This window comes from Crocodylus porosus, unplaced genomic scaffold, assembly GCF_001723895.1.
Source record: "Crocodylus porosus isolate Cpor-Errol unplaced genomic scaffold, CroPor_comp1, whole genome shotgun sequence".
NCBI classification, from domain to species: Eukaryota; Metazoa; Chordata; order Crocodylia; family Crocodylidae; genus Crocodylus; species Crocodylus porosus.
In genome coordinates, this window is record NW_017728948.1 from 75,429,437 (window position 1) to 75,454,297 (window position 24,861).

Consider the following 24,861-nt stretch of genomic DNA (forward strand, 5'->3'; position numbering starts at 1 on the left):
CCAGTCTTCAGGCACTACACCGGAGTGCCAGAAGTTTTTAAAGATCTGTGCCAGGGGCTGGGCTATGATGCTTGCCAGCTCCTTGAGTACCCTGGGGTGTAGATTGTCAGGGCCAGCGGACTTGAAGGTATCCAGCTTCTCAAGATGTTCCTTCACAAGGTCAGCATTTCCGGAGGGCAGGGGATCTCCTCCACCCGGACATCCCTGTCCCGTAGCGGGCATGGACATCCCATGGGACTGATGAAAGACTGACGCAAAGTTCCCTTTTAATAGGTTGGCTTTTTCCTGGTCATCAGTTGTCCCATCTAGTTCAGCAGGGGTCCAATGTTGCCCTTGCTTTTCCTCTGGCTCCCCACATATCTGAAAAAGGACTTTTTATTGTCTTTGAAGCTCGAAGGTAGTTGGAGTTCAGTTGCAGCTTTGGCTTTCCTGGTATGCTCCCTGCAGGACTGGACCAGTGCAGAAAGGGAGTGGGGGAGGTCATGGGGAATTCCCTCCCAGCCCCATGTGGCAACCAGCAAAGCCCAGAAGCATGAACATAGTAGACCATACAGTAGAGCACAGTATAGACAGTCACTGAGAAGATGGGCTCCATCTAGTCAAGGTGCATGTATGCTCAACCTTTCTGTCCCATGGTCCAGATGAGCTGGGCCTGGTTGTACACGGGCTGGATCTGGATGGTGGACCTGATCCAGTGGGAACAGTAGGTCCTGGCCACACGGAAGGGAACAGCGGGGACATCATTTCCCTGATCCAGCCATGCAGGATGAGGGAGCATGACCCAGCCCTGATCTGGCCACATGGGTCTCCGGAATTTGGCATGGGAGAGGGGTTGCATTGTTAATTGCCACTGCACCCTCACCACCAACCTCCCTGACCCTTGTGGACGTCCATGGGCTGGATGCCATGATTCCATGGGCCACATTCAGCCAACTGGCTAGGAGCTGAGCACCCCAATCTAATGCAATTCCCAACCAAGGGGCCATGAGCTCCTTTTGAGGGTGGCGCAGAGGACCTCGCCATGCCAGCACTGAGATTCACGCAAGCACCATTCATGAGATAAACCCTGGGATGTCAAACAGGCATCTGCCACTGTGGCCTCCTGAGCTCTTGACTACGGAAAAAAAAGCAACCCTGCTCTATTATTTTTCTGTAGGCATAAGAAGAGAGCTGGGATTTTCCAAGGGGATCCAAAAAAAGTCTGAGCCCCACTGATCGAGTCCCTGCTGCCTCCAGCACAGTGCTCCAGGGGCTCGACACTAAAGCGCACGGACACAGGGACTGCCTCAGTGGGTGCTTCTTAATGTGAGAAATGCTGACATCAGAAAATACCAGTATGTGGGTAGCTTCCCAACTAATGTGGGAGCACACCCCTTTGCATATGCAAAATCCATCCTGTCTGGATGTGAAAGCAGCTGCTTGTGCCTCTGCTCCCGGCAGCGAACGCTTCAACTGATTTTACACCTTCATTCACTGGGAATCAAAGGGAAAACATGACTGAAGCCACTGGACTCAGAGTCCAAGCCAGCACCATGCAGATTCAGGGCAGGACCTTCCTCCGTAAACACCTGTAGGTCTCGTTTCAAAGCTGCTGTGAAACAGAACTGCAGAGCCGGGCCCTGTCAGCCTGCAGCCGAAAACACCTCAAAGACAGACAGAGAGAACATAGGCTCGCCCACGCACCAGATGAAGGGAACGGGCGGCGGGGAGTGCACATAGGGCCCCCGGAACCCAAGCGCGGGGCGGCGCGCGGGCGGAGCGGGTTCCCGGCGCACAGGAAGCGGCGCGGGCGCGCGGCCGGAAGTTGCCGCGCGCAGGACGATGCTGGGCCGGGCCACTGCGCTGCGCAGGGGGTTGCAGGTGGCGGCGGGAAGGACGCGCGGGCCGGACAGCGGCCGGGGCTCTGCGCAGCCCGCCGGGCTGGACCCCGCGCTTCTGGGGCTGCTCGTCTGCCCGCTGTCCAAACGCCCGCTGCGGTACGCACTTGTGTGAACCTGTGCGCACATGCGCATAGGTGCAGATGAGCACACGTGCGCGCGCACACATACACACGTGGAGGGGCTCCCCTCCTTGCGTCCGCAGCTCTGACCTATTCGTTTTTCGTGCAGGTACGAAGAATCCAGCAACGAGCTGATCAATGAGGAGCTGGGCATCGCCTACCCGGTGGTGGATGGCATCCCTAACATGATACCGCAAGCAGCGAGGAAGATCGAGGCTGAGCCCCCTCACCCCACAGGAGAGGAGTCAACGCAGAGCTAGATAGTGCTGTCCCAGAGAGCAAAGCTGGAGACTGGGAGGCTCGTGTGAGCAGTAGTCATGTTCCTTTCACTGCCTACGCTGACAGTGGTCGTCCCACTGCTGTCCTTGGTTGGCTTGTTTTATTCAGCCACCATGGATGAAAACTTCCCACAGGGCTGCACCAGCACAAACAGCTTATGTTTCTACAGTCTGCTGCTTCCTGTTACGATCCCCGTGTACGTTTTCTTCCACCTGTGGACCTGGATGGGCATTAAACTTTTTCGACACAACTGAGGCAGGCAGACAGACAGCCCGAGGGCACTGCCCAGTGGGCTTATCAATCACAGGGCCTTTGTGGTAGTTGTGTAGCTTATCTTAGCTGTACACTAATATTACGTTCCATGTAATTGGAATGGTCTCTTCCTCCCTTGCTCTCTCAGTAATGATGACCGTTATCACCCTCCTCCTGGCACTTCACAATGATCTTCTAGAGAGGACTTTGTGTATGAGTGCTTAATTTCTGTCAGGAAAGATAATTAAGTACTTTTGCCCTTGTCCCTCAAAATCCAGAGGTGCACTGTAATGGTGTGAAAGCATATTACAGTGGGTGTTTGTTTTTTCCCTGAATGACTCCATGTACTGACTGAGATACAGTTTAATTACTTAACCAGGGTTGTTATAATAAACAGTAATATGGGCTGCTCTTTAAAGATGGCGGTGTTCGTCCTTCGGTGTGTTGCTAGGTTGAACAGATTTAGTCATGAAATGCTTCTGTCACTGTGCTATAAAAATGCAGTGTAATAAATCAAAACACTGTGCAACAGCAAACTTGTCTGTGCAAAGAATTTTTTTAATCCGTGTGAGCTTTCGACTTTTTAGGATCACTGCAGCCATGTTTTGAGGGCAGTCATTCATGCACATCCAACACAGCACATATTTTATTTTAGAAAAAAACCAAGGTGGGGTATGCATGTCACACCAATACAATTTCCTCCTAGATCAGCAGGCCTGGCACAACTATTCAGGCAAGAAGTACCATGAAATAGTAGTTTGGCAGATGCTCTAATTTATTCCAACTGGCAGTGGCCGGTAACAGCTGACAATAAGGCAATCGGCTCAAAAATGCCATCTGACACTCCCCCTTGCTAGCTTTACACTGGCTGAGAACAAGTCAGGATTGGGAATGTGACCCACTGAAGTGCCCACTACTCTAGGCAAAAACACAATCCAGATAACTCTAATCTGAGCAGACTTTCCTATCTTTTGATACGCTGCTTAGTGAAGCAACAAAACCATAGGCAAGGTATTGTGACACTTACTGCTGTGGGGCAGCAGGGTCAGTACCTTAAGACAGCTGGTGGCCTCCTGTGGGAAGATGGGTAGCTGTCAAAAGGAAGTAAATAGGGCAAGAAAAGTTGGGGCATTAACCAGCTCTTTGTGAGATGGGTCTGAGAACAGAGACAAGAGCCAGAGTACTCCGCCAAGTAGCGCTTCTATAACGTGAGTCAAGTGCGTAGCCTCTGATCTGGCAGCAAGGTTCAGGTACACCCACAGGATAGCAGAACCCCATTACCATTTTTTAGCCATATCTCACTGGCCCTTATTCCTCAGTCATCTCATTGTTCTTCTAGGATACTTGTTGCTAGATCAAGAGAAGTGGGACCTGAAACCTGCTATTTAGCTGTACCTTGTCAGCTCCCATGGCATGCCCCCAACACACCTCATTTTTATTGTGCAGGGACCATCACTGAACTACAGAAATCCTCTTCTAAATATACATAAATTCCACCAGTCTCATTCTAAAAACTCACAGCAATACAGTATTTTCTGTGAATTGTCTTTTATTATTTTGATTACATAACACAAATTATTATGTTTTTCTTTTTCTTGTAGTCTGAAATCTTCTCTTCCAGTCTCGTATATATCAAAATTAAGGTCAGCAACAAAACAAGACTAGTTCCAGCTATCTGCCTCTGGAACACAAATCTTTTTTTAATCTGTAAAGATTAATAACATTTCACTTCACTTTCATTCCTGTTGTCTTCTTAATAAAAACCAATTAAAAGAAAAGCTTTACTTATTTTCTGTGGGGTTCTTGCTGTCCACCCAAATTTTTCCGGTCTTTTTCACTGTCTTCCCTCAAAGAGTCCTCAACCGGATTTGATCTCTGCCCCTTGTAATTCTACTAAATCATGCACCACTCCACTTGTCAGCACTCTCTCGCTCTGACTGTCACATTCCTCTTTTTCCTCTCCAGTCTGTGCCACATCAGTCCTTTTTTTTTTTCCTCATCCGGGTTTTTTCCCATCTCCGCCACTCTCTGTGGCCACAGAGCACTAAGGCAGCACCAGTCTCCGCGAGATCTCTCTTCTCCCGCTGGCTCATGCTCACTCTTGGGCAGCAACAAGATCATCCTTCTTCCTTCCTCTTCACACTTCCTGAGAAAATGTAAAGAAGATACGAAGCTGGGAGGGATTGAAAACACAATGGAAGACGGGGGCACGATGCAGAAGAGCCCTGGTAGCCTGAAAAGCTAGGTTAGAGCCAACACGATGAAGGTAAATGCTGAGAAATGCAAGGTGCTGCCCCTTGGGCAGAAGAATCAAAAACATAACAAGTGCCTCTTCACTCTGGCACTGGTTAGGCCTCATCTAGACTGTAGCATGCAGTTTTGGGTGCCACAGTTTCAAAAGGACGTGGAGAATTTAAAGAGGGTCCAGAGGCAAAGGAAAAAATGATAAAGGCCTTGAAAGGCAACACACAGAAGGAGAGGCTGGGGACCTGTGTCAAGGCCCTTTGAAAAGGGATGGGTGCCCCACAGACTAGACCTAGCCCTTAGTAGCAAAGCTCCCACAGTCCCCCATGAAGGGGAGGAGAAAACAAAATGAGGCCTCCCTTTTCAAACCTCTTGTAAAGAAAATGTCCATTTTCAACCAGAGAGCCGGGGTTGTTGTAATCTGGGGGGGCAGGGATGGGGGGCAACAGGTTAGGCAGATGTACCCCGCACCCACCCTGAGTGCCACTCTGATCCCCTTCCCTTGCTTGAACTGCTGCTCTGCTTTCTCCTCCCAACCTCTCCTCTCTGCCTGCTCTGCTCTACCTGCTGCTGAGCTGGCCATCCCCTCCCCAGTTTGCTGTATGCCCCACACAAAGGCTCCCTCTGCCACTTGTGGCAGCCACGCCTCAGGTTGGGCTTCCCTGTTCTAATCTGTCTTCATCACCGCATCCTCGTGCTGCTACCTCTCCATCACTTCAGAACCCTGCTGATATTTCTCTATTGCCTTGTCCCCGTTCCTTCCCACTGCTGCCTCATACCCATGCTCCTCGTACTCCAGAGGCTCGTCTCTTTGCAATCCATAGGCTCATCTCTTTGCTTCTCACACTCCATACACTCAACTCATTGCTCCTTGTACTCCATGCACTCCTCTCCTTGCTCCTTGCACTTCATACTCTCATCTCCTTGCTCCTAGCACTGCATATGCTCATCTCCTTGCTCCTCGCACTCCATGCGCTCATCTCCTTGCTCCTCCCACTCCATATACTCAAAACTTTGTTCCTCGCACTCCATAGGCTCATCCATACTCATTTTCACACCAGCTGAAAACTTCCGGCACACTATCACTGCTCTTCTGAGGGCAGAGGAAAGCAGAAGTAAAACAGGTAGGGGGAGGTGAAGAGGAGCCAACATTTATAATGTCAAAGCTTTGTGATGTCACCGTCCCACTGCCCAATGGCTTAAGGCCCTCGCCAAGGCCCTGATGATGTCACAGTGGAACAAAGCTTGCAGGACTGATGTCCTGACCCTCGCCAGCCCAGCCAAAGCTTGCAGTCATTTCCCCCTGAATACGCTGGATCACCCCATTCACACACTCATGATTCTGGGCACCAATCAGGAGATGCATTAATATAGCAGAGCCTTTGCCTAGGTGACCCTGACTTGTGCAGCTCTGTAGATTAGGAGGTCAGAAGGGGCCTGAGGGCGCAAGCCAAAGTTCAACCCAATGCATTTAGCAACCAGGTGCAGGTTTTAAATATTGAGGGTGATTGACCACTGGAAGCAGCAGTGATGAATTCTTCACCGCTTACTATCTTCTTACAAAGACCAGTGTTTTTCTGGAAGCTGTGTCTCAGGCAAGCACAAGTAACTGAACCCGTGATAAGAACAACAGTTGGCAGCGTAGTCCACATCGGAGGTCAGACTGGATGATCGCACAGACCCTACAGGCCATAAACTCGATAGGCCTGTTGTCCAAGCCCTGTGATTTCCTAGTGCTGCTCTGTCAAAGAAGATTCCTTTCAGATCATGCCCCGAGTCCTCCCTTCTCGCTCACTCAGTCCAACACATTCATTCCCAAGATGCAGGGAATATTCTGAATGCCCCCAGCTCATCCTGCCTTGGTCATGCAAAGCCAGAGAAAAACAGGGGCAAATCTTCCTTAGAGGAGCACACCATGGCACTTTGGTTCTCCGCTCATGTACAGTAGAAGTAGGGAGTGACCAGGGCTGCAGTTGGGGCCTGGTGCCTAATGGCTTAGCAGCAGTCAGGGCCTGGCACTCTCAAGTCTCAAGAGAGTCTGGATCTGGTACTTCAAGGCCCAGCAACAGTTTGGGCCTGACACCTCAGGCCTTTGCAGTAGTCTGAGCATGGTGCCTTGGTGCTTAGCAACCGCAGGGGTCTGACACCTCAGGCCCGTCGTACAAGTTTAGGCCCGGCCACTTGTTCCGTCCGGCGCGTCCTCTGGAGCTGTGCCTTCAATGCCCGCGATGCCCAGGGCCGTTCCCAGCTGCGAGGTCCGTCTTGGCGCCGTTAGAGCCCCTGCCGGCTCTCCTGCCGCCATGCTAGCGACAGCCGCTTCCCTAGTCGAAGGGGCTGGGCGGTGCTCCTTGCTGGAGCCATCCGGCCCTTTTGCAGCTGCAGCCGCCATTTTAAGCTCCGCCGGCCAGCGTTCCTCCATGATGTCACCAGCTGGGTGTAATCTGATAAACGCGCAGCTAATGAGCTGCGCGGGCTCCTCCTTCCTCCTCGTGTGCCTCTCGTCGGGAGCTGCAGGTTGAGTCCTGTTTATTACTCGTCCCCGCGGGGCACCCTCATAACAAGCTTTCTCTTACAGATGTTACCCTCACTGCTCACAAAAAAAAAATCACATCACCAGCATATGCTCTCAACTTAACTGGGGGCCAGCAGCTGGGGCTGTGGCCAACACAGGCCCATCAGGCCCACTGCTGTAGCCCATGTAGCTCAGTAGTTTGGGCATAGAGCATTGCAGAGAGAGAGAGCAGCTCTGTCGGACATCCCTGCATGCTGGGAATGGGGCACATAAGCTCTCGCTTCGCTTTCAGGAGCAGAGAGATGTTCCAGTACAGGAGCCAGATGGTTGATGTGAAAGCAGGCCCAGAGTATGAAATACAAGTTGTGGCTGACCTTATCAAAGGCCTGTTCTTGATTCAGGAAGGCAACATTGTTGTTCAAGCCAAAAAGCTTCACAGCCGGCGGCAGGTCACGTGGCAGAAACTGGTTGTCCTGGCAGGTATGGGGTAGGTCAGTTTGGGGCCTATGTCAGAGGCCATGGCCATTTTGAGATGGTTGGTCAGGGCATTGGGTCCTGTACACGGGAGCGATAGCAGTTGCCAGTTCTTAATGTTACCAAGATTCCCTTTCTTGGGCAGCAGTGTGATGGGTGCTCACCAGCAGCTGGCTGGAAGGATCCTATGTTTGAAGCTCTCCTGGAAGATGGGCAGGGGTCTGGGCTCAGGAGTCCAAAACATCTTGGAGAATTTGACGGGTAATCAGTCAAGGCCTGGCACCTTCCCCATGTCAAGGTCTTCAAATAGCAGCAGTCAGTTTTGCCCAGGGACAGCTCTGAGCTCCTCAGCCTCAGCATGGCGAGTTTGGGGAGGCCCTCATGCAACTGTTGTATGGCCTCTGGGCAGGTATTCTCAACTCTAAACAGCTCCTTGTAGAAGTTAACAGCACGCTCTCAGATCTTGATCTGTGAGCACCTGGCCCCACTGGATTGTACCCATGATTTCTTATTCTGTGCACTTTTTCTTTAGGTTGAAAAAGACCCGAGTCACGGCATCAGGCTCTGTAAGTTCTTGGAAGCAGGTTCAAGTTCTTGCACCCTGAGTCAAACCCTCTGTCAGTTCTCTCAAGCACATTTCCTGGAGCTTGCGGTTCTCATACAGGCTGTGGTCATTATCAGCACGCCTCAAGGTAGCCTCAAGCGCCACAATATCTTCCTCAAGTTCTTGCATATGCAGTGGTGGTCTTGGATTGCCTGTTGCATATTCTGTTGGCAGAAAAAGACCCGAGTCACGGCATCAGTGTCTGTGAGTTCTTGGAAGCAGGTTCAAGTTCTTGCACCCTGGATCAAACCCTCTACCAGTTGCCTGCCTATGTCCTTAGACGGACATAGCTACAAACAATAACCCTGTACCAGTGCTCTTAAACACTCTTGCTGGAGTTTGGGACTCTCATACAGCCAGCGTGTTAGCACCACTGTCCACCAGATAATGCTTAGGGAATCGTTAAAGCACAGTTAACCCTTAAATGGAACGTGAATTACGAATGAAGACAACTCTGTGTTCCAAAATCAAAGTTCCACTTCAGTGCAGGCAACTCTTAAAATCCAATAGCTTGGACAACTCCGTGTCCTAAATTCAAAATGTAGACAGCTCAGTGTCTTAAAATCAAAGTCTTGGACAACTAGGTTTCCTAAAATCAAAGTCTAACTTTATCAGTACAACAAGTATCATCTTAGAAGCTTCTGTATTCAGAGAGAGTAAAACATTCAGTACAATAATCTCACCCAACCCCAGATGTTCCTTTGCTCAACAGAAAAAGACGGCCACTCATTTCCTGGAAGAAAAGGGTACATCGTGGGCTGGAACAGTTCAGACAGGTGTAAAGCTGGATTTATGACAATGACAAACTTTCTTGCTCCCCACTTCTTATGCTTTTCTTCAACTTCACTTCTTGGCTTCTTCACTCCATGGCTATTATCTTAATGTTCTCCTGTGAAAGACTTAAAAAAAACCAAAGTAAAATTATGTCCAAGATGTCTTTTTAAATCTACTAATAAAGCAAATTATGAACTGAAAGAATGAGAGGCAAAAATCTATTATGGTTAATGAATCCTAGATAGTGTTGAATTATTCTTGTAGACCAGGAGTGGGCAAAATGGTGGATCCAGCCATTGGCCAGAATCCATTTCCCAGCAGCTGCCTGCCAGTTTCCATGGAGACTCTGGGAGCACAGGGACATGACAGCAGAGGGCCACAAAACTGGGGCTCTGCCCTGGTCCATCTAGGCCCCAAGCTGTCACAGCCCACAGTGGCATGTCTCTGCACTCCTGAAGTCTCCATGGAGACCTACCAGAAGTTACATGGGTAGGGCATACATCCAGTCAGGTGGGGAGCTACTTTGGGGCTGGGATCTTGCAGCAGTGACAGCAGGGCCACGATCCACTCCCTGCCCGTGGAACCTGCACGCATCACAGGGGCATGCAAGCAGTAGATCGCAGCTCTGCCCTGGCCCTGCCTCAAGGTGTCATCACTGCAAGATGTCAGGGACTCCCTGGCCTGCCTGCCTCTCTTACTCCCCGGCATGACTCCATCCCAGCCACCCAGCTGTGCGCCCTGTCCACATCGGTCCCACCCCCAGCGGTGGGTGTGGAGGAAACAGGCTGGGGTGCCCAGGCAGCAGGGCTGGGTCCAGCAGCAAGGAGCCACTGCCACAGGGGCTGCTAGGAAATGGAGTACGCTGTGGGCCCAATGTGGCCTGTGGGCCAGACTTTGCCTCCCCATGTTCTAGGCTCTTCTCCCTGGAGGTAAGGTGAACATCTGTGTATATATAAAGGGCTTAGTCCGTTCGTCTGCGTGTCTATCTGTGTGTCTGTAACACTCTTTAAATGCAAATAGCTTGAAAACTGTAAGAGATAGAATATGAATGGCGCATACCCACTGCAGCTGGGTGGGCACGGCAGCAGTGGAAGCAGCAGGAGCATGGCAGCAGGGAGCTTCCACAGATGCTGCCAGCGCTATCGGCGGTGGGAGTGGGGGTTGGCAAATGCTGACCAAGGGTCGGTGACCACCCACAGCCGCCGCCAGCAGCATCAGCAGCCAGCGGGAATCGCGGACCACCCACAGATACCGCTGGTGATGTCAATGGTGGCATGGTGAGCAGCGACCATGCATAGGCACCACCAACACTGTTTGTAGGGGGTGTACTGCCACATTCAGGGGGTGCACGTGTACCTGTGTGCACCCCCTATGCATCTCTCCTGAGATAGAACATTTGTATCTTCAGAGAAATTTCTGTGCTAAACCCTAGCATTTGTTTAGTGACCATTTCAGGATGATCCCAACTTACAGATCTGGGGAAAAAAACAGGGGTTAGGGCTTTTTCTACTGAGCTCCTACCAGGAGGGTGCCAGGAGCCCAGCGCAGCGGGGAAGGCAGAGAGAAGGGCCAGCTGAGGAAAAGTGGGAACCAGGCAGAGGTGCAAGCAGTGGGTGAGCAGCGGCAGTCCCATCCTGAACCTCAACCAGGGAAGAAGGAGCCCAGGGTGAGCCCAGCATGCTGGGGAAGGTAGAGGGAGGGGCCAGCTGAGAAAAAAATCTCAACTAGAAATTAAGAAAAAACTAGAGGATGTGTATTTAACAGCCCAATTAAGAACCTCTTTTATAAGTCATTACATTTACTCTTTTCTCCTTCACTGCAGATATTTAAAATATATACGTGCTTGTAGTCAAAGGCAAGTTCACAGTACTGAAATACAATACTTTAGTGCCTATTTAGTATATGAAAGTACAGGAAACCCTTGCTATTTGCGGGTTTGGCATTTGCATTTTCAAATATTCGCAAATGCTGAACCTGCATCTTAAATACACTTAAAGGAGCTCCTTGGGAGCTTTGCGCTTGCCACCGCCAGGCTTCCACTGACACCCCTGGGCTCCCACCACTGCCAGCGCAGCCATGCCCCCCCAGACAGCTTTCATGAATACAGTGCCTTATTCACGGATTTTGCCATTTGCGGGGGATACGAGAACATATCCCCCACAAATGGCAAGGGTGTCCTGTAGCAATTAAGGGACTCAGTTACAGAAACACACAGAATACATGGTGGAGGTTATGTAGTACTCTATAATCTATGAAACTGGGTGGATTAAAATATCACACAGCCTTTTTACATACAAGCCAGATTATGCTTTCAGTTAAATGATTGTCAGTGGGAAGCTAATCCCGTACTTGGAATATTTTAGAACTAGACTCAGCAAGTTATAGAATGTACTGTACAGTATTCATTCATACTGTGGCAGAGGGAATGCCTATGTAACATAACAGGTCTTTTTGTCTGGATCTTCTTAGAGCTTCCATCACAGTAGTAAATACTTCATTTACTTGCCCCTCAAATAAGAGGTACACCTCTGGTTTTGGAAGGTTTTTTTCGAGAGGCATGCTCAACTATGTAGCATCTAGTACAACCTCCTGCTCAAAGCAGAACCATCCCCAACTAGTTTATCCCAGTCACGACTTTGTCAAGATAGGCTTAAAAAACCCCCCAAGGATGGAAATTCTACCACCTCTCTGGTTGCAGCGGTTTACTACCCTCCTACTGAGAAAATCCTTCCTAATATCTAAACTTCCCTTGCTGCAACTTGACACCATTGTTCCTTGTTCTGTCATCTCTCACCACTGAGAACAGTCCAGCTCCATCCTCTTTGGAACCACCTTCACGTAGTTGAAGGCTGCTAGTAAATCTCCGCTCAGACTTCTCTTCTCTAGACTAAATGAGTTCCCTCAGCCTCTCCTCATAAGTCATATCACCCAGCCTCCTCACCATTTTTGTTGCCCTGCACTGGACCATGGACCCTCTCCAATTTGTCCATGTACTTTCAGTAGTAGGGGGCACCAAAACTGGACACAGTACTTAAGATATGGCCTCCCTAGTGCTGAATAGAGGGGAACAATTACTTCCCTTGACCTACTGGAAACACACTTACCAATGCAGCCCAATATGCCATTAGCCTCCTTGGCAAGAAGGGTACACTGCTGGCTCATATTCAGTTTATTGTCCACTGTAACCCTCAGGTCCTTTTCTGCAGAGCTGCTGCCCAGACAGTCAGCTCCCAGCCTGTACTGGTGTATGAAATTGTTCTGTCCTAAGTGCAGGACTTTGCACTTGTCCTTGCTGAACACCGTGAGATTTCTTTTGGCCCAATCCTCCAATTTTTCTAGGTCACTCTGAATCCTAGCCCTACCCTTCAGCATATCTACTACTCCCCACAGCTTGGTGTCATCTGCAAACTTGCTGAAGGTGCACTCTGTGCCATCTTCCAGGTCGTTGATGAAGACATGGAACAAAACCAGCCCTAGGACTGACTCCTGAGGCACTCCACTTGATACTGACTGCCAACTAGACATCAAGCTGTTGACTACTACTCTGAGACTGATGCTCCAGGCAGTTTTCTATCCACCTTACAGTCCATTCATCCAGCCCATACTTCCTTAGCTTGCCTGTGAGAATGTTGTGGGAGACCATATCAAAAGCCTTGCTAAAATCAAGGTACACAACATCCATTGGTCTCCCCACATCCACAGAGCCAGTCATCTCATCATAGAGGACAATCAGGTTAGTCAGGTATGACTTGCCCCTGGTGGATCCATGCTGACTGTTCCTAATCACCTTCTTCTCCTCCAAGTGCTTAGAAATGGATTCCTTGAGGCGCTGCTCCATGATTTTTCCAGGGACTGAAATAAGGCTGACTGGTCTGTAATTCCCTGGACCCTCCTTTTCCTTTTTCTTAAATATGGGCACTATGTTTGCCCTTTTCCATTCATCCAGGATCTCTCCTGATTGGCATGAGTTTTCAAAGATGATGGCCAGTGGCTATGCAACCACATCAGCCAGCTCCCTCAGCACCTTTGGCTGGATCCTGTCTGGCCCCATGGACTTGTTTATGTCCAGCTTTTCTAAACAGTTCCTAATCTGTTCTTTCACCACTGAAGGCTGCTCACTCCTCTCCAAACTGTGCTGCCCAGCACAGTAGTCTGGGATCTAACCTTGCCTGTGAAGACTGAGGCAAAAAAGGCACTGAGCAGTTCAGCCTTTTCTGCATCCTCTGTCACAAGGTTGCCTCCCTCATTCAGTAAGGAGCCTATGCTTCCCCTGATCCTCCTCTTGCTACTGACATACTTGCAAGAAACCCTTCTTGTTACCCTTCACATCCCTTGCTAGCTGCAACTCCAACTGCAATTTGACCTTCCTGACTTCATCCCTAGGGTTACTATACATCCGGGTTTGTCCCACATATGTCCTCTTGTTTGGATCCCTGTGCTGCATCTGGGTGGATTTTTAAAATAACAGCAAATGTCCAGGTTTTCTGCTTTCCAGGGCTGACTGCTCCAAACTGGGAGCAGTGGGCAAGGTGATCGGCTGTCAGGGGTCACATGCACCCCACACAGACTCTGACAAGCCAGGTAAACAGAGAGAGAGAGGGAGAGTGACAGAGAGACAGAGCAGGTGCGCTCGCAATGCGGGAGCTGCTTGGGCAGCACAGCTGGGAGGCAGGGGACTGTGAGTTGGGCATGAGGGTACCAGCAGGGCTGGGAGCTGCAGGGAGTAGGGGTGCAGATCAGGAGTGAAGGGCATGGGAGATGGGACAGGTGACTGTAGATTGGGTGTGCAGGGCACTGGCAGCACTGAGGGCTGTGGGTTGAGAGTGAGGGGCATGAGTAAGGGGTGGGAGCCAGGGTACTGCTGTTTGGGAGTGAGGGCCACTGGCAGGGCTGAGGTCAGTGGGTCCGGAGTGAGAGGCAGCAGCAGGGCTGGGGGTGGCGGGGCTTGTCAGTGAGGGGCAACAGAATGGGCAGGGGCAGGGCACCGGCATGTCACTGGCCTCCCCTCAACCATCATATTCCCTCTGCCTGCCTCCCTGCCCCTCCCCACTGGTGACAGGTGTCCTCTTTTTTGGACCTTGAAATATGGTAACCCTATCATCCCTGCATGCCTGAGCAATGTTCTTATATTCTTCCCTAGTTATTTGACCACAAGGATTCTGTCTCAATCATTCCTCCACCTCCCAATCCTGAAACACCCAAGAATTCAAGTGACCCAGCTGCATTCCTTTGAAAGCCTACCTAGAACCTGCAGGTCTTTGTGCTGGAGTCCAGGATGGCTTCTGCTAATAAGCCAAGGAGCTGATTAGATTGGTCATCCTGTCCCTGTACGAGGACAGGCATAATCAGGCCGCCTCTGAAGGCCTCAGGTGAGAGGGAAGAGGAAGGCAGTGATTTCAGCAGTTTCTCACTTTCCTGTATCACCTGGGAAGAAGGAATGAGAGGAAAGCAGTACAGCTTTGCAACAATAACCTTTTATTTCCAGCAGTAGTCCTGGCTCTCCAAGCTTCACACACACACATGCATCCTTTCTTCGCAAGCTGGGCTGGGGCTCAGGAGATTTGGATCCAGTCCCTGACTCTGTGTGACCTTGGATAAATCACTTAAGGTTGTGCATCACTACATGTCTGAACAATGACTAGAATTATGGGAGCCAAACTCACATGGGAACTCCAGGTATTGCTATACAGGCAGTCCTTGGACTTACGACACAAGTGGTTCCTGAAAACCCCATCTGAAGTAAAAAAATCATTGTAACTTGGAACTGATTTTCCCATAGGAAACAATGTTATAAATAGGGGATTGTTTCCTGAACCAAGGCCTGATACCCTATTTTCACCAAAAATAATCCAGAATTTTGTATTCAATCAATTATAGGTGAGTAATATAGCTACATTAATGTATTTATATTGTAAAAAGCAATCATTTTGATTTGGAAGGACTTCTCTGAAGTGACTTTGCTGGACTTTTTGAAGGGTTCTTGGCTGGAATCTTCTTAGGAGTCTTGGCTGCAAGTTTTTCTGGAGTCTTGTCTGCTTTCTTAAAGAAGGTGTCCAAGGAAGTTTGGACAGATGTTCTCCAGGGAGATGGGCAATGCAATGAACTTGCTTGTTAGCGTGGTGTGTCATCAGATCAGAAGCGCTGTAAAGTCAGAACTGAGTCAGAAAGTTGAAACAGGGTGTCAATTTATAAACTTTGTAAGTGTGGAATGTTGTAACTCGAAATGTTGTAAATCAAGGACTGCCTGTAATGAAAATAGTAAGTAACAGAATCTTCTAGTTGTCCTTTCTTCAGAAGTAAACTGCTCTGAAGCCCATGTTCTGCCTCTGTATGCTTGCCTCCGTTGAGGATCTGATAGGAGAAAAAACAAATCTTGGTCAAAATTCTGTCCTGATTTATTTTCTGTGTAATTTGGCAGAAGTCACAAAGGCTGCCCAGTGTGTTAAGCCTCGGCAATTCTGAATAGTGAGTGTTTAGCCTGGAATTCCTGCACCATGGTTCACTGTTCTGCAACAGGATCTTTGTCTAATAAACTACTGTCCACTGCCTAGACAGAACCGGCTTTGATGTTCAACAGAATTTTGCAAGATCAGGATGAAAACCTAGGCCATTCATAGACTAAAAACATTTCATATTATATTTTCACAGGAGATTGTCTAATGAAAGAGGGTGCTTGTACATGTGACAGTCATCACAATGTATGCGAGATGAAAATGTCGTGTGTGGCTTAATGGTGTCACACATTGCACATGTGCTAGTTTTGAGGGTTTTAGATGAGTTTACATCATTGCAAACTAAACTACATTGGCATGTAGTTTAGTTTGCAACATTATAAATTGCAACAATGCAGCTGTCAGCTCACCCCACTCCTGCCTCCAACTGTGGGAGAGGTGGGTAGGCTCTGCAGAATAAAAGGATTGGGGCCCTTGCTGCTTCTGCTTTCAGCAGGCTCCTGCAGCTGACAGGATGCCTGGGGCTGCTCAGGAACAGAATGGCTTGCCCTTGGGGCAGTGTGGGAAGGTGGCAGAAGGGTGACTGGGTATGCAGCATCCAGCCTGCTAGCAGCCCATTTGAGCAGCCCTAGGGGTGCTGCCACTATGGAGCAATGAACTGGGGCCCCCCGCAGCTCAGAGGCCATTTGGCCCACCAGCAGGTCATCCCTCAGTGGTTGACAGGCTCTGACTTCAACAAAAAACAAACGAAAAAAAGGATTGGGTCCCTTGCTATAATGTGACAGAAAAATTGAAATGCTGGTTGTCAATGAAAAACCCACCATTTCAATATAGGAAGCATAGAATAAAACCCTGAGGACTAAGCCTCCATTGGGCATACAACCACCCAGAGATCCAAGCTAGCACCTAAGCTTGCAGACCTGCACTTAAATTTTTCAGGCCATTCAACTAGATTGATCAGTTTACTTTAGTCAGGACACATCTACACGAGATGTTTACTGTGCAGTGGACTAACTAACTGGAGTAAATTCATTTATTCCACAGCAGGATAGTACTTGCAAATACAAGTATTTGAAAATACAAGTACTATCTTGCTGCAAAGTAAATTAGTTTACTACTACCCTGCTGCAGAGTAAAAAAACTCCACAGCAGTGAATGTGTAGCTGCTGCCTATCTAGCTAGGGCACAAGGATGGTTCAGTGTGGTAGCTGCCTGTCAGTTAGCCACCATACTGAAGCTCCCATGTGCCCCAGCCAGCCTCTCCACAGCACATTGAATCAGGGGGGAGCAGCTGCAGGCTGGCAGGCTAACCCTCCAGGTCCCCTGCCAGCCAGGACTGCTCTGCCTGGGTTCCACATGCTGTGCCTGAATAAACTGAGGTGCTTATTGCTCTGAAGTTAATTGCTCCCAGATGCATGTTCAAATGGCATGCCTGGGGGCAATTAACTTCAGAGCAATAAGCTTCAGGTTAAAGGAAGCACCCCAAGATGTTGTAGTGGGTCAAGCACCCTCAAGGTCTACAAGGCCTGTGTACCCCAGGGAGCACTAGGCCCAATAAATGACCAGACCCCCAGTGGTGGTGGTAGTGGTTACCCCAGGCTTGTGCGAAAGGGGTTGGCCAGTTATAGGCGCCCCAGGGGAGACACTCAGAGCTTGGTTTTTGGTCAAGTGCAGTGAGGTGGGTGGCTCAGTGCAGGAGTGCCCCCTACTGGCCCAGCACACATCTTACCCGCTAAAAGACACTTGGCTTCTTCTTGATCTTCTCATAAAAAAGCAACGCTTCTGATACATCTACACCTGATATTTTTTGGCATGTCCCAAAATGTTTGGCTCTAGTAGGAGGGGAAAAAACAAGGATGTGAGAGGTTTCTTATTACAAGGCTAGCTTTTGAAGCATCTTAACACTCCCTGGATGTGCAAGGAATACACCTTTTAGAAGCATTACTTTAATTCCAGTTACTGTAGTTATATTCTTATTCCCATGCCAGTTGACTGACATCCTGTACTTGCAACCCAGGGGCAGGCAATTATTTCAGGTGGGGGGGTCACTTAACGAGTTTTGGTGAGCTGTCAAGGGCCACATGGGTAGCCCCACCCTTTGGCAGTTGTTCTGCACCCCAGTTGCCATCTTGGGACTGGAAGTCCCACCCCCTAACCCCTGACCTTTGCCACACAAAGTCCCTCCCTTTGCCCCCCCCCCCCCGAAATACTACTTTTGAGAGCTGGGGTTGCCATCTTAGAACCAGAAAAAAAATTATACACTAAATGCCAAACATCTACTATAACATATCTTAATTTTATTGTGAAAAATATGTTTGTCATGATTTGTGTTTGTGTACAGAGGATCCCCCTCTGGTTATTTGCTCTCTGACTTTAGAACCCATTGCCAGTATTTCTGATCAAGAGAAACCTCATTCTCTTCTCCCCTTGTAATTATGACTTTGAAAAAAAGCCTTACACTGCTTGCTGCCATACAGAACACAAAATGTGGACAATCTGCCCCAGAAAGTGTCTAAACTAAATACTAGAAACAATGAAGACAGGATTTGGCAGGAAACCCAGAAGACGAGTATTGATAATTATTGTTAATAATAAGGCTAGTGACTTCTCAAAGGCACCAGCCAAGGGCAAATCTGTTTTCAGCAAGTGGAAGAGCCGGTGACTCATTTTGCTGAGCAAGAAGCAAGTCAGTGTCTCTTGACGTCCCCTACAGTTACTGGTTCATCATTGTCTTTACTGTCTCACCTTCTCTTAGTATGCCATTCACTTCTTGCTCACTTAAAGTAAGGGATAGCTGGGCCATGTTGGTCTGAGACAAAAAGAAATGCAAAACTCTAGAACTAGTGTTTCAGAGATTATACCTTTTATTAGACCAACTAATAAATCACACAAAAAAAATCTTTTTCCACAAGCTTTTGGGCACACACACCCTCCTTCAGTCTCGGGGAAAATTAAAGATGGCAAAAAGTCCCTATAGGTAGAAATTAAACTGCATTTTTGCACAGAGGAAGCTGAAAGTGGAAGTCCATGAGAGTGTTTTAGTAAGTTGCTCTTTCATGTTTAGTAAAGGCAGGATTCCTTCCCTGGTGGTGTCAGATGGCAGAAAAGCAGGGAGGTATAGAAGACTTTCAGCATTGCCCAAACACATAATTTCTCTTTAGGATTCAGTGGGTTTCAGTTTTTTTTCTAACCACCGTCAGCTTTTTTTGCCAGTCTTAGCTATAAACACATGGGCAGCATCAGGACTCCTGAAAGGGCCATGATTCAAAAAAAGAATATAAAATGTGAGCAGGGGACTTGGTTTTGTCCCACAGAGCAATTTAGCAGCATTCAACTTAGAAAGCATTGCATGTTCCTTTAAACAGGAAAAAAACCTATTCAAAACAAATACAAAAATAACCTACGCGATATATTGTAGGACTGTCAGTTAACTTAATGGAGTGTGGAGTTAATTGAAACCTTCTTAACCTAGATCATATGTATAGTGATCACTTGCGAGGATATCTGAGTGGTGATCCTGACTCTGTCTTGCCACATCTTGATGTTGGAAGAAGATTTCTATCATGAGGAGTTAAATTTAAACACCACTCAACCTTGGGATCTAGGGTCAATTTCTCCTGTGGCCCCAACTTCCCACGCAACCCAGCTTAATGCCTCTCAGAAAATTTGGTCAACTATCATTGAACTGAGACTCGCAATGAAATTTCTTTTCAATAATTAGCTTTTATTTATTAACTTTCTTTTCTTTGTGTTTTCAGTTCTCTCTTCTCTAGTCAACACTCGTATTGATGATCGTCACAGAGGACTGCCAGCCAGCCTAATCTGGCTCAGGCAAATCTAGCATCCAGTCTCTTTAGTGCTAATTCATTCTTTCTTATAACTGAAGAAGTAAAATAATTCAATCCAAATGAAGCGAAACAGAACCTTTCCAGGCTACAACCTCTAACTTTTTATTCTTCTTGAGACACACAGGTTCAATAAACAGGCACAGTACATTGACTATTCTTACAGACAACTTTGCCAACTTGCTTGGACACTAACACTGACGCGTCGCATCCTCAAATAGAAACAAAAGGAAAAAACTTTTACTTGGTTCTGTAGGTGCTCTGCTGCCCTCTCCCGGCTACCCCTACTCCTCTGGTCTGTAGTTTCTTTGTTAGCACCACATGCCCAACAGTGCTTTCCCCAGCCGGTGTCTCCCGGCTTACTGTAGATCCGCAGAACTCTTTAGCCAGCTGACTGCTGAGTGATAGCTGCTATCACCTTCCAGCCCATCCTCTTGGGCTCTAAGATGCATGGCTCCTCTCCTTCCTTCTTCCAGGTCCTCTCTGTTCTCCCCACTCCTTCCGGGGCTGCTGTACCTGTATAGAGCAACTCCTCCAGAACCGCAGCTCCCAGGGAGCTCTTCTTTCCTTTGCTGGCTCCTGCAGGCACTCTGTAAGTATCACCATGTTCTCATTTTCTCTGTGAAGTGTATATATACACGCCTATGATATTCATCACAAATTTATTTTTAGAAACATATTAAAGGCTCAGAGTTCAGATGCTCAAATCCAAATGAAATTCAAGAGAAGGTGAGCATTAGGATACCTCAAGTACCTATACTACATGAGCACCTCTTATGTAACTATAAATCTATTATATACATGTGCATATTCTCGCCACTGCAGTGGACTGTGCAAGGAAAAAGTCATTTCTTCAGTACCAAATTACACTGAGTCAGGCCTTGCCTCTGTAGTTCTTTCAGTCCTTTTTTGTTAGTTCAGCATCTCCTTACCAACATCCTCTCTGCACGTCAGGTGCATTATTGGAGGAGGAGATTCCAGATGGAATCCCAAAACATGAACAAAGTCAAATAAGAGGCAGTAAAAATAAAAGACAAGATACAAAGAGATACCCTCAAATAGGAGCTATGACAGAAGAGTAGTGCAAGAAAGACCTGAAGAATGTTTCTTTTTTTAAAGCCCAATATTTATGATAAGCCAAATTTTTCATAATTCTCCAAGGCAATCAGGAATTTCTCCCGCAGGATCTCTTCACTGCTGTAATTTGGAAGGCCCAAAATGTGGGAGCAGGTATTGGCCATAGGATAGTATTCATCTGGGTTTTCTTTTTGAAGTTTGTCAATTTCCAATATCAAGTAGTCCATCCCTTCAGCAGGAATTCGATCGGTTCCTGTCAGAAAAACTGCAGAGGGGAAGAGAAGAAAACAGTTAGCAGGATACAGACAGAAAGCTTACTGAGATCACATCACAGGAAGGACTCAGATTTTTAGAGGCACTGATTTATGCTGCTTGTTTGTTCTTGGGTATACCAGCTGGAATACTTTGAATCCTGCTACCTACTAACTATGGGCTTAATCCTACAACCCAGTGTGGTGTGGGCATGTGTAAAATTGAACCATTCCAAGAATGCCACTAATTGGGTATCACTTCCCAACTATTGTGATTCAGAGGTGTCCGTATGTACGCTGCCAAGGGTTCCAAGTAGGACAATCACTTTTCAGGCATTGCAGTGCTGCTGAATCCTCATGGCAGGACGGGAGTGAGGCACTGCCTCACAGGGCAAGTGCCCAGAATTTCCCCATGATTGCTGGATGAGGGAAAACTGAATCACTTCGCAACGGGCACTTATTACCACAGAATGCCTCTCAATTCCATACTCAGCCAGTGTGCATTGGCCCATTAATTGTTAAATGTTCCTTGTCCAGAAATAGGGGCACTCCACCCACCTGAGCAGGAAGCATTACTAGAGCAGCCAGTTGCTATGTGAGAGTTGGGGTAGGGGATAGGGGGACTGAGAAATGTTGCAGTATGGGATGACTGGAGGACTGACCAGACACTAGTCAGTCATTTATACACATGCCCTGGGAGTGGCAGCATGGGGGGGGGGGGAGGGGCACTTTAATTACAGTGGATCTTAGAGCCGCTCTACTTGAAGTGACTAGAGCAGTGGTTCCCAACGCAGTGCCCATGGGCACCATGGCACCCCCTCTTTCCTTCTCTGAGGTTTATTCAGGTGCCTGCATGCATTCTCAGGATCAGTAAAAATCAATATTAAAAAAAATAAATAAAAATGCCGCCACTGCTGATTGAACTCAGGCTGTACACAATTACCACCAAAGTGAGACTGAGCCTGACTGATGTGGGCAGCTGCGACTTGAACTACAACTCCTATAATACACCATGGCAGCTCAGTCAAACAGAGGCTGGTATTATGCTGCCCTGCAACAAAACAATTCAATTAATTGTGGAGGAAAATAAACCCTCAAAGTAGTTCAGTTTCTGCCATATGACCAAAATCAAAATATTCTCCTCAGATTTTCTTTAAAATGTTGGCAAAACTGATACTGTTCCCATGAAAAATTGAATTTGGTATTGAAAATCTAAAACATCCTAGTTTAAAATATTAGAACAGCTCTATTAATTAGCCACCTAAGTAAGCCAAAGTCAGAGCTGGGAAGAAGGCATGTGTCTGGATTGCCAAACCTCTTCTTTGACCACACTCCCAAATTATTTCCAGCAGAAACACCAGGTTACTTATTATATGTGGAACCAGTTCCACCAGCAGGGAGTCCAGCTCTCTAGCAGACTGTAGTTTATTGGGCTTGCACTAATAAAGGATAACATGGACAGTTCTGTTTATTCAGATGAACTAAATACGCTTAAAGGGCAATAGCTGTGAAGCTAATCAAATGCCTTCTACCTCACCTTCATGCTGATTCACGATCCATTACATGCACAGGCTCTAGATTGGTCCGAGACCAAATAAAGATAGGCTGTATAATATAACCGTAACAAGTCAGAAGCCCTGGGGCAACCTTCAAGACAGAGGCCTGGAAGAACAGAACTAAGTTTGCCCCATGGTCCTTTGTGCCTGCTGATACAAGGCAGGGATGGCTCTGGCATGGAAATGATGATAGTACAGGCAAAGAAAAAGTCAAGGCAGACTTATTTTCCAAATAAAATAATTCAAAACATGTATTTTTTTTAAATACAGAGCTAACTACTCCAAGGACTGCTTAAAGTGACTCTTTTCTTACCAAGAAAATTCTTCTTCTTTTCTTCTGGGAGTTCATGAAAAACAGCCCAAAAGTTTTTGATGGTTTGATCTGTCTTTTCATAATTTATGTAGTTTGCATTCTGTACAAGAGAATAAAAATAGACTGGCCAGTTAATCCTCCAAGATCTCTTAATTTTTATAAAACAATAATTTATGCAGCAAATACATAAAATAATCCTGTGGCTACAGGTTGAGATCTGCCCTAGTTTCTTTAAGGTGGAATCTGCTTGTCTGTTTTTTATGGACTGTGTAATAAACCTGAGCTTCTTATTCAATTCCTGCTTCTCTTTATTCAGGCCTTCCCTCACTGACTTTAAGGAAAATCTTGCTTAAGTGAAAAGTAAATGAAATTAAAAAGCTCAGTTCTGATCTCAACAGTTCAGCTATAAATTCAGAACAACACCCTTTAGCCCAATTCCTATCTATGTGGCATGGAGTACAACTTGGGTTCAAAGGACTACCAAAATCAAAAGGTAGTGTTATACATATCTATTAATTCTCTCAGAAATGGTGCAGCTCTGAGAATGATTGTTCTTGTAAGGTCTAATGACCCTGGTCAAGGGGGTGCTAGGTGCTGTACATATTTAGTAAGCAAAGGCCCTCCCTCTTGTACTCTCTAGTTTAATTGGGAGTGCCAAAAAGTGTGGTATGGACTATATTCTGCAGCATGCATTTCCTGACCATTTTGTTTCTTTGGCTATAGAGACTGTTAAAATAAGAAAGCACCATAATCTGATAGGACTTCAGGGAATACCATCAACCACTTTAGGCCCCAAATGACTAGTAACTACTTTAATCAAAAATGGTTTCAAACTAGTGACCCAAAATGAAAATCTCTATCTGCCCTCAAGTCAGCTATTTTTTCATTCATGAACATAAAAAAGGAACAAGGCACAGGAAATGTATGTCCAGCCAATTGAGCAGCTACATGTCTGCCTGGCTGAGTTACCTTTTCCAGCAGCTGCCAGTCGTATTTGGTATGTCCACGGAAAACGGTCTGCAGTTCAGTGGGAAGAAAGATTCTCCAACTGTTGGCTGGGCAACCTCTTAAAAATCCATCCATGAAATCCTTAAATGGCTTCTTCACGGATTCATTGAATACGTAATTCACATAGGCATCAACATATTCTTTCCTGCAAAGGTATAGATGCAGTGCTATCGCTTTTTAGCTTTTAGTGAAGCAGTGTGAGAGGTGATTTGAGAGGGAAAATATATACTATTTAACTTTTCAATCCTGCAAATCCCATGCATGTAACTAGTTATCACACTGGGTAGGGACAGACAGTAAAAAAGCCCAACCCTGAATTGATTCAATCTTTGCAGGTTAGTCTAATCTGGCTAGGCTAAACTAGTTTGTAACTGCACAGATTTCCCCTCTGGACTGAAGAAATGCAGGCACAGGCCTACAGTGGCTAAGGCTAGAAGCCTTCCAGAGTGCTGAGATGAGGGAGACGTGGCCAGGCCCTGGCAGGATGCTCTGATTAGGGAGGGGGTCCCCCCAGCCCTGCTGTTGATAACAGAGCATTGAGTTACACAGCCGGGAGTTACACAGGGAGCTGTTAGCATTTGTCAGCCCATCAAACAAAACAACAGTTCATTAAAACAACCCTCATTAGTTCAAGCTCTTCTAAAACAACTTTTTCAAAGGAAGGAATGGAGGGACATTACCAGTTACCTGTTAATTAGCTCCAAAAAGCCCTAAGCCAACACTGTCCTGTCTGCCTTTGTCGTCATCTCCCACAGCATGTACTGTAGCCAGCCTGGTGTATGCTTGCTAATGCTGAGAGTTGTCTGTGTAAGGCAGAGGGGATGTCAGAATTCCTGCTTGAGCATGGAGTGGTGGGGAGGAGAGGGGGGAGCAAGAGGAAGCCAGGCAGACACTGCTGTACCTGCAGCCTCTGCGAGAGTTGCATCCAGGGAGCAGAAGGGAAGGGCCGGCCCTCCTGGGCTGGAGCAGAGAGCAGAGCCCTGCCCAGAGTTGCAAAGCAACTGGGATGCTAGAGGACTGTGATTTAACTTAAAACAGGAAGGGGTCTGGGACAGACTTTTTATAAACCGGTTTCAGCCAAATCAGCGCAGTCTGATACTACATTCAACCAGATTTATCTCAAACCACTTTCAGCCATTTTCAATCTGGTTTATGTGTACTGAAAATCTGTTATGTTACAGGTTTAAACCAGTTTCTGATCACTTAAACAAGTTTATGTGT

The 24,861-nt window shown here is 47.3% G+C and overlaps 3 protein-coding genes across 4 annotated transcripts in view; 2 read left to right on the forward strand and 1 right to left on the reverse strand.

The window, feature by feature from the left end:
• The first annotated feature begins 1,792 nt into the window (after positions 1-1,792).
• Positions 1,793-2,279, forward strand: PYURF (PIGY upstream reading frame). Its single transcript, XM_019552717.1, has 2 exons — positions 1,793-1,976; positions 2,109-2,279. Exons 1-2 carry the CDS (start codon positions 1,822-1,824, stop codon positions 2,257-2,259), a joined length of 306 nt encoding a protein of 101 aa, XP_019408262.1. The 5' UTR covers positions 1,793-1,821; the 3' UTR covers positions 2,260-2,279.
• On the forward strand, positions 2,228-3,178 carry PIGY (phosphatidylinositol glycan anchor biosynthesis class Y). Its single transcript, XM_019552718.1, has one exon. The coding sequence runs from the start codon at positions 2,317-2,319 to the stop codon at positions 2,530-2,532; it is 216 nt and encodes a 71-aa protein (XP_019408263.1). The 5' UTR covers positions 2,228-2,316; the 3' UTR covers positions 2,533-3,178.
• Positions 3,179-18,508: 15,330 nt separating this feature from the next.
• The window catches only part of LOC109321967 (E3 ISG15--protein ligase HERC5-like), a 51,562-nt gene continuing 45,209 nt past the window's right edge, over positions 18,509-24,861 (reverse strand). For both annotated transcript variants that reach the window (XM_019552715.1, XM_019552716.1), the window contains 3 exons: positions 23,602-23,785; positions 22,633-22,732; positions 18,509-20,777 (listed from right to left, as the gene is read on the reverse strand). In XM_019552715.1, the coding sequence (XP_019408260.1) occupies positions 20,563-20,777; positions 22,633-22,732; positions 23,602-23,785 (499 nt within the window). In that variant the 3' untranslated portion in view covers positions 18,509-20,562. The remainder of the gene's footprint in view (positions 20,778-22,632; positions 22,733-23,601; positions 23,786-24,861) is intronic.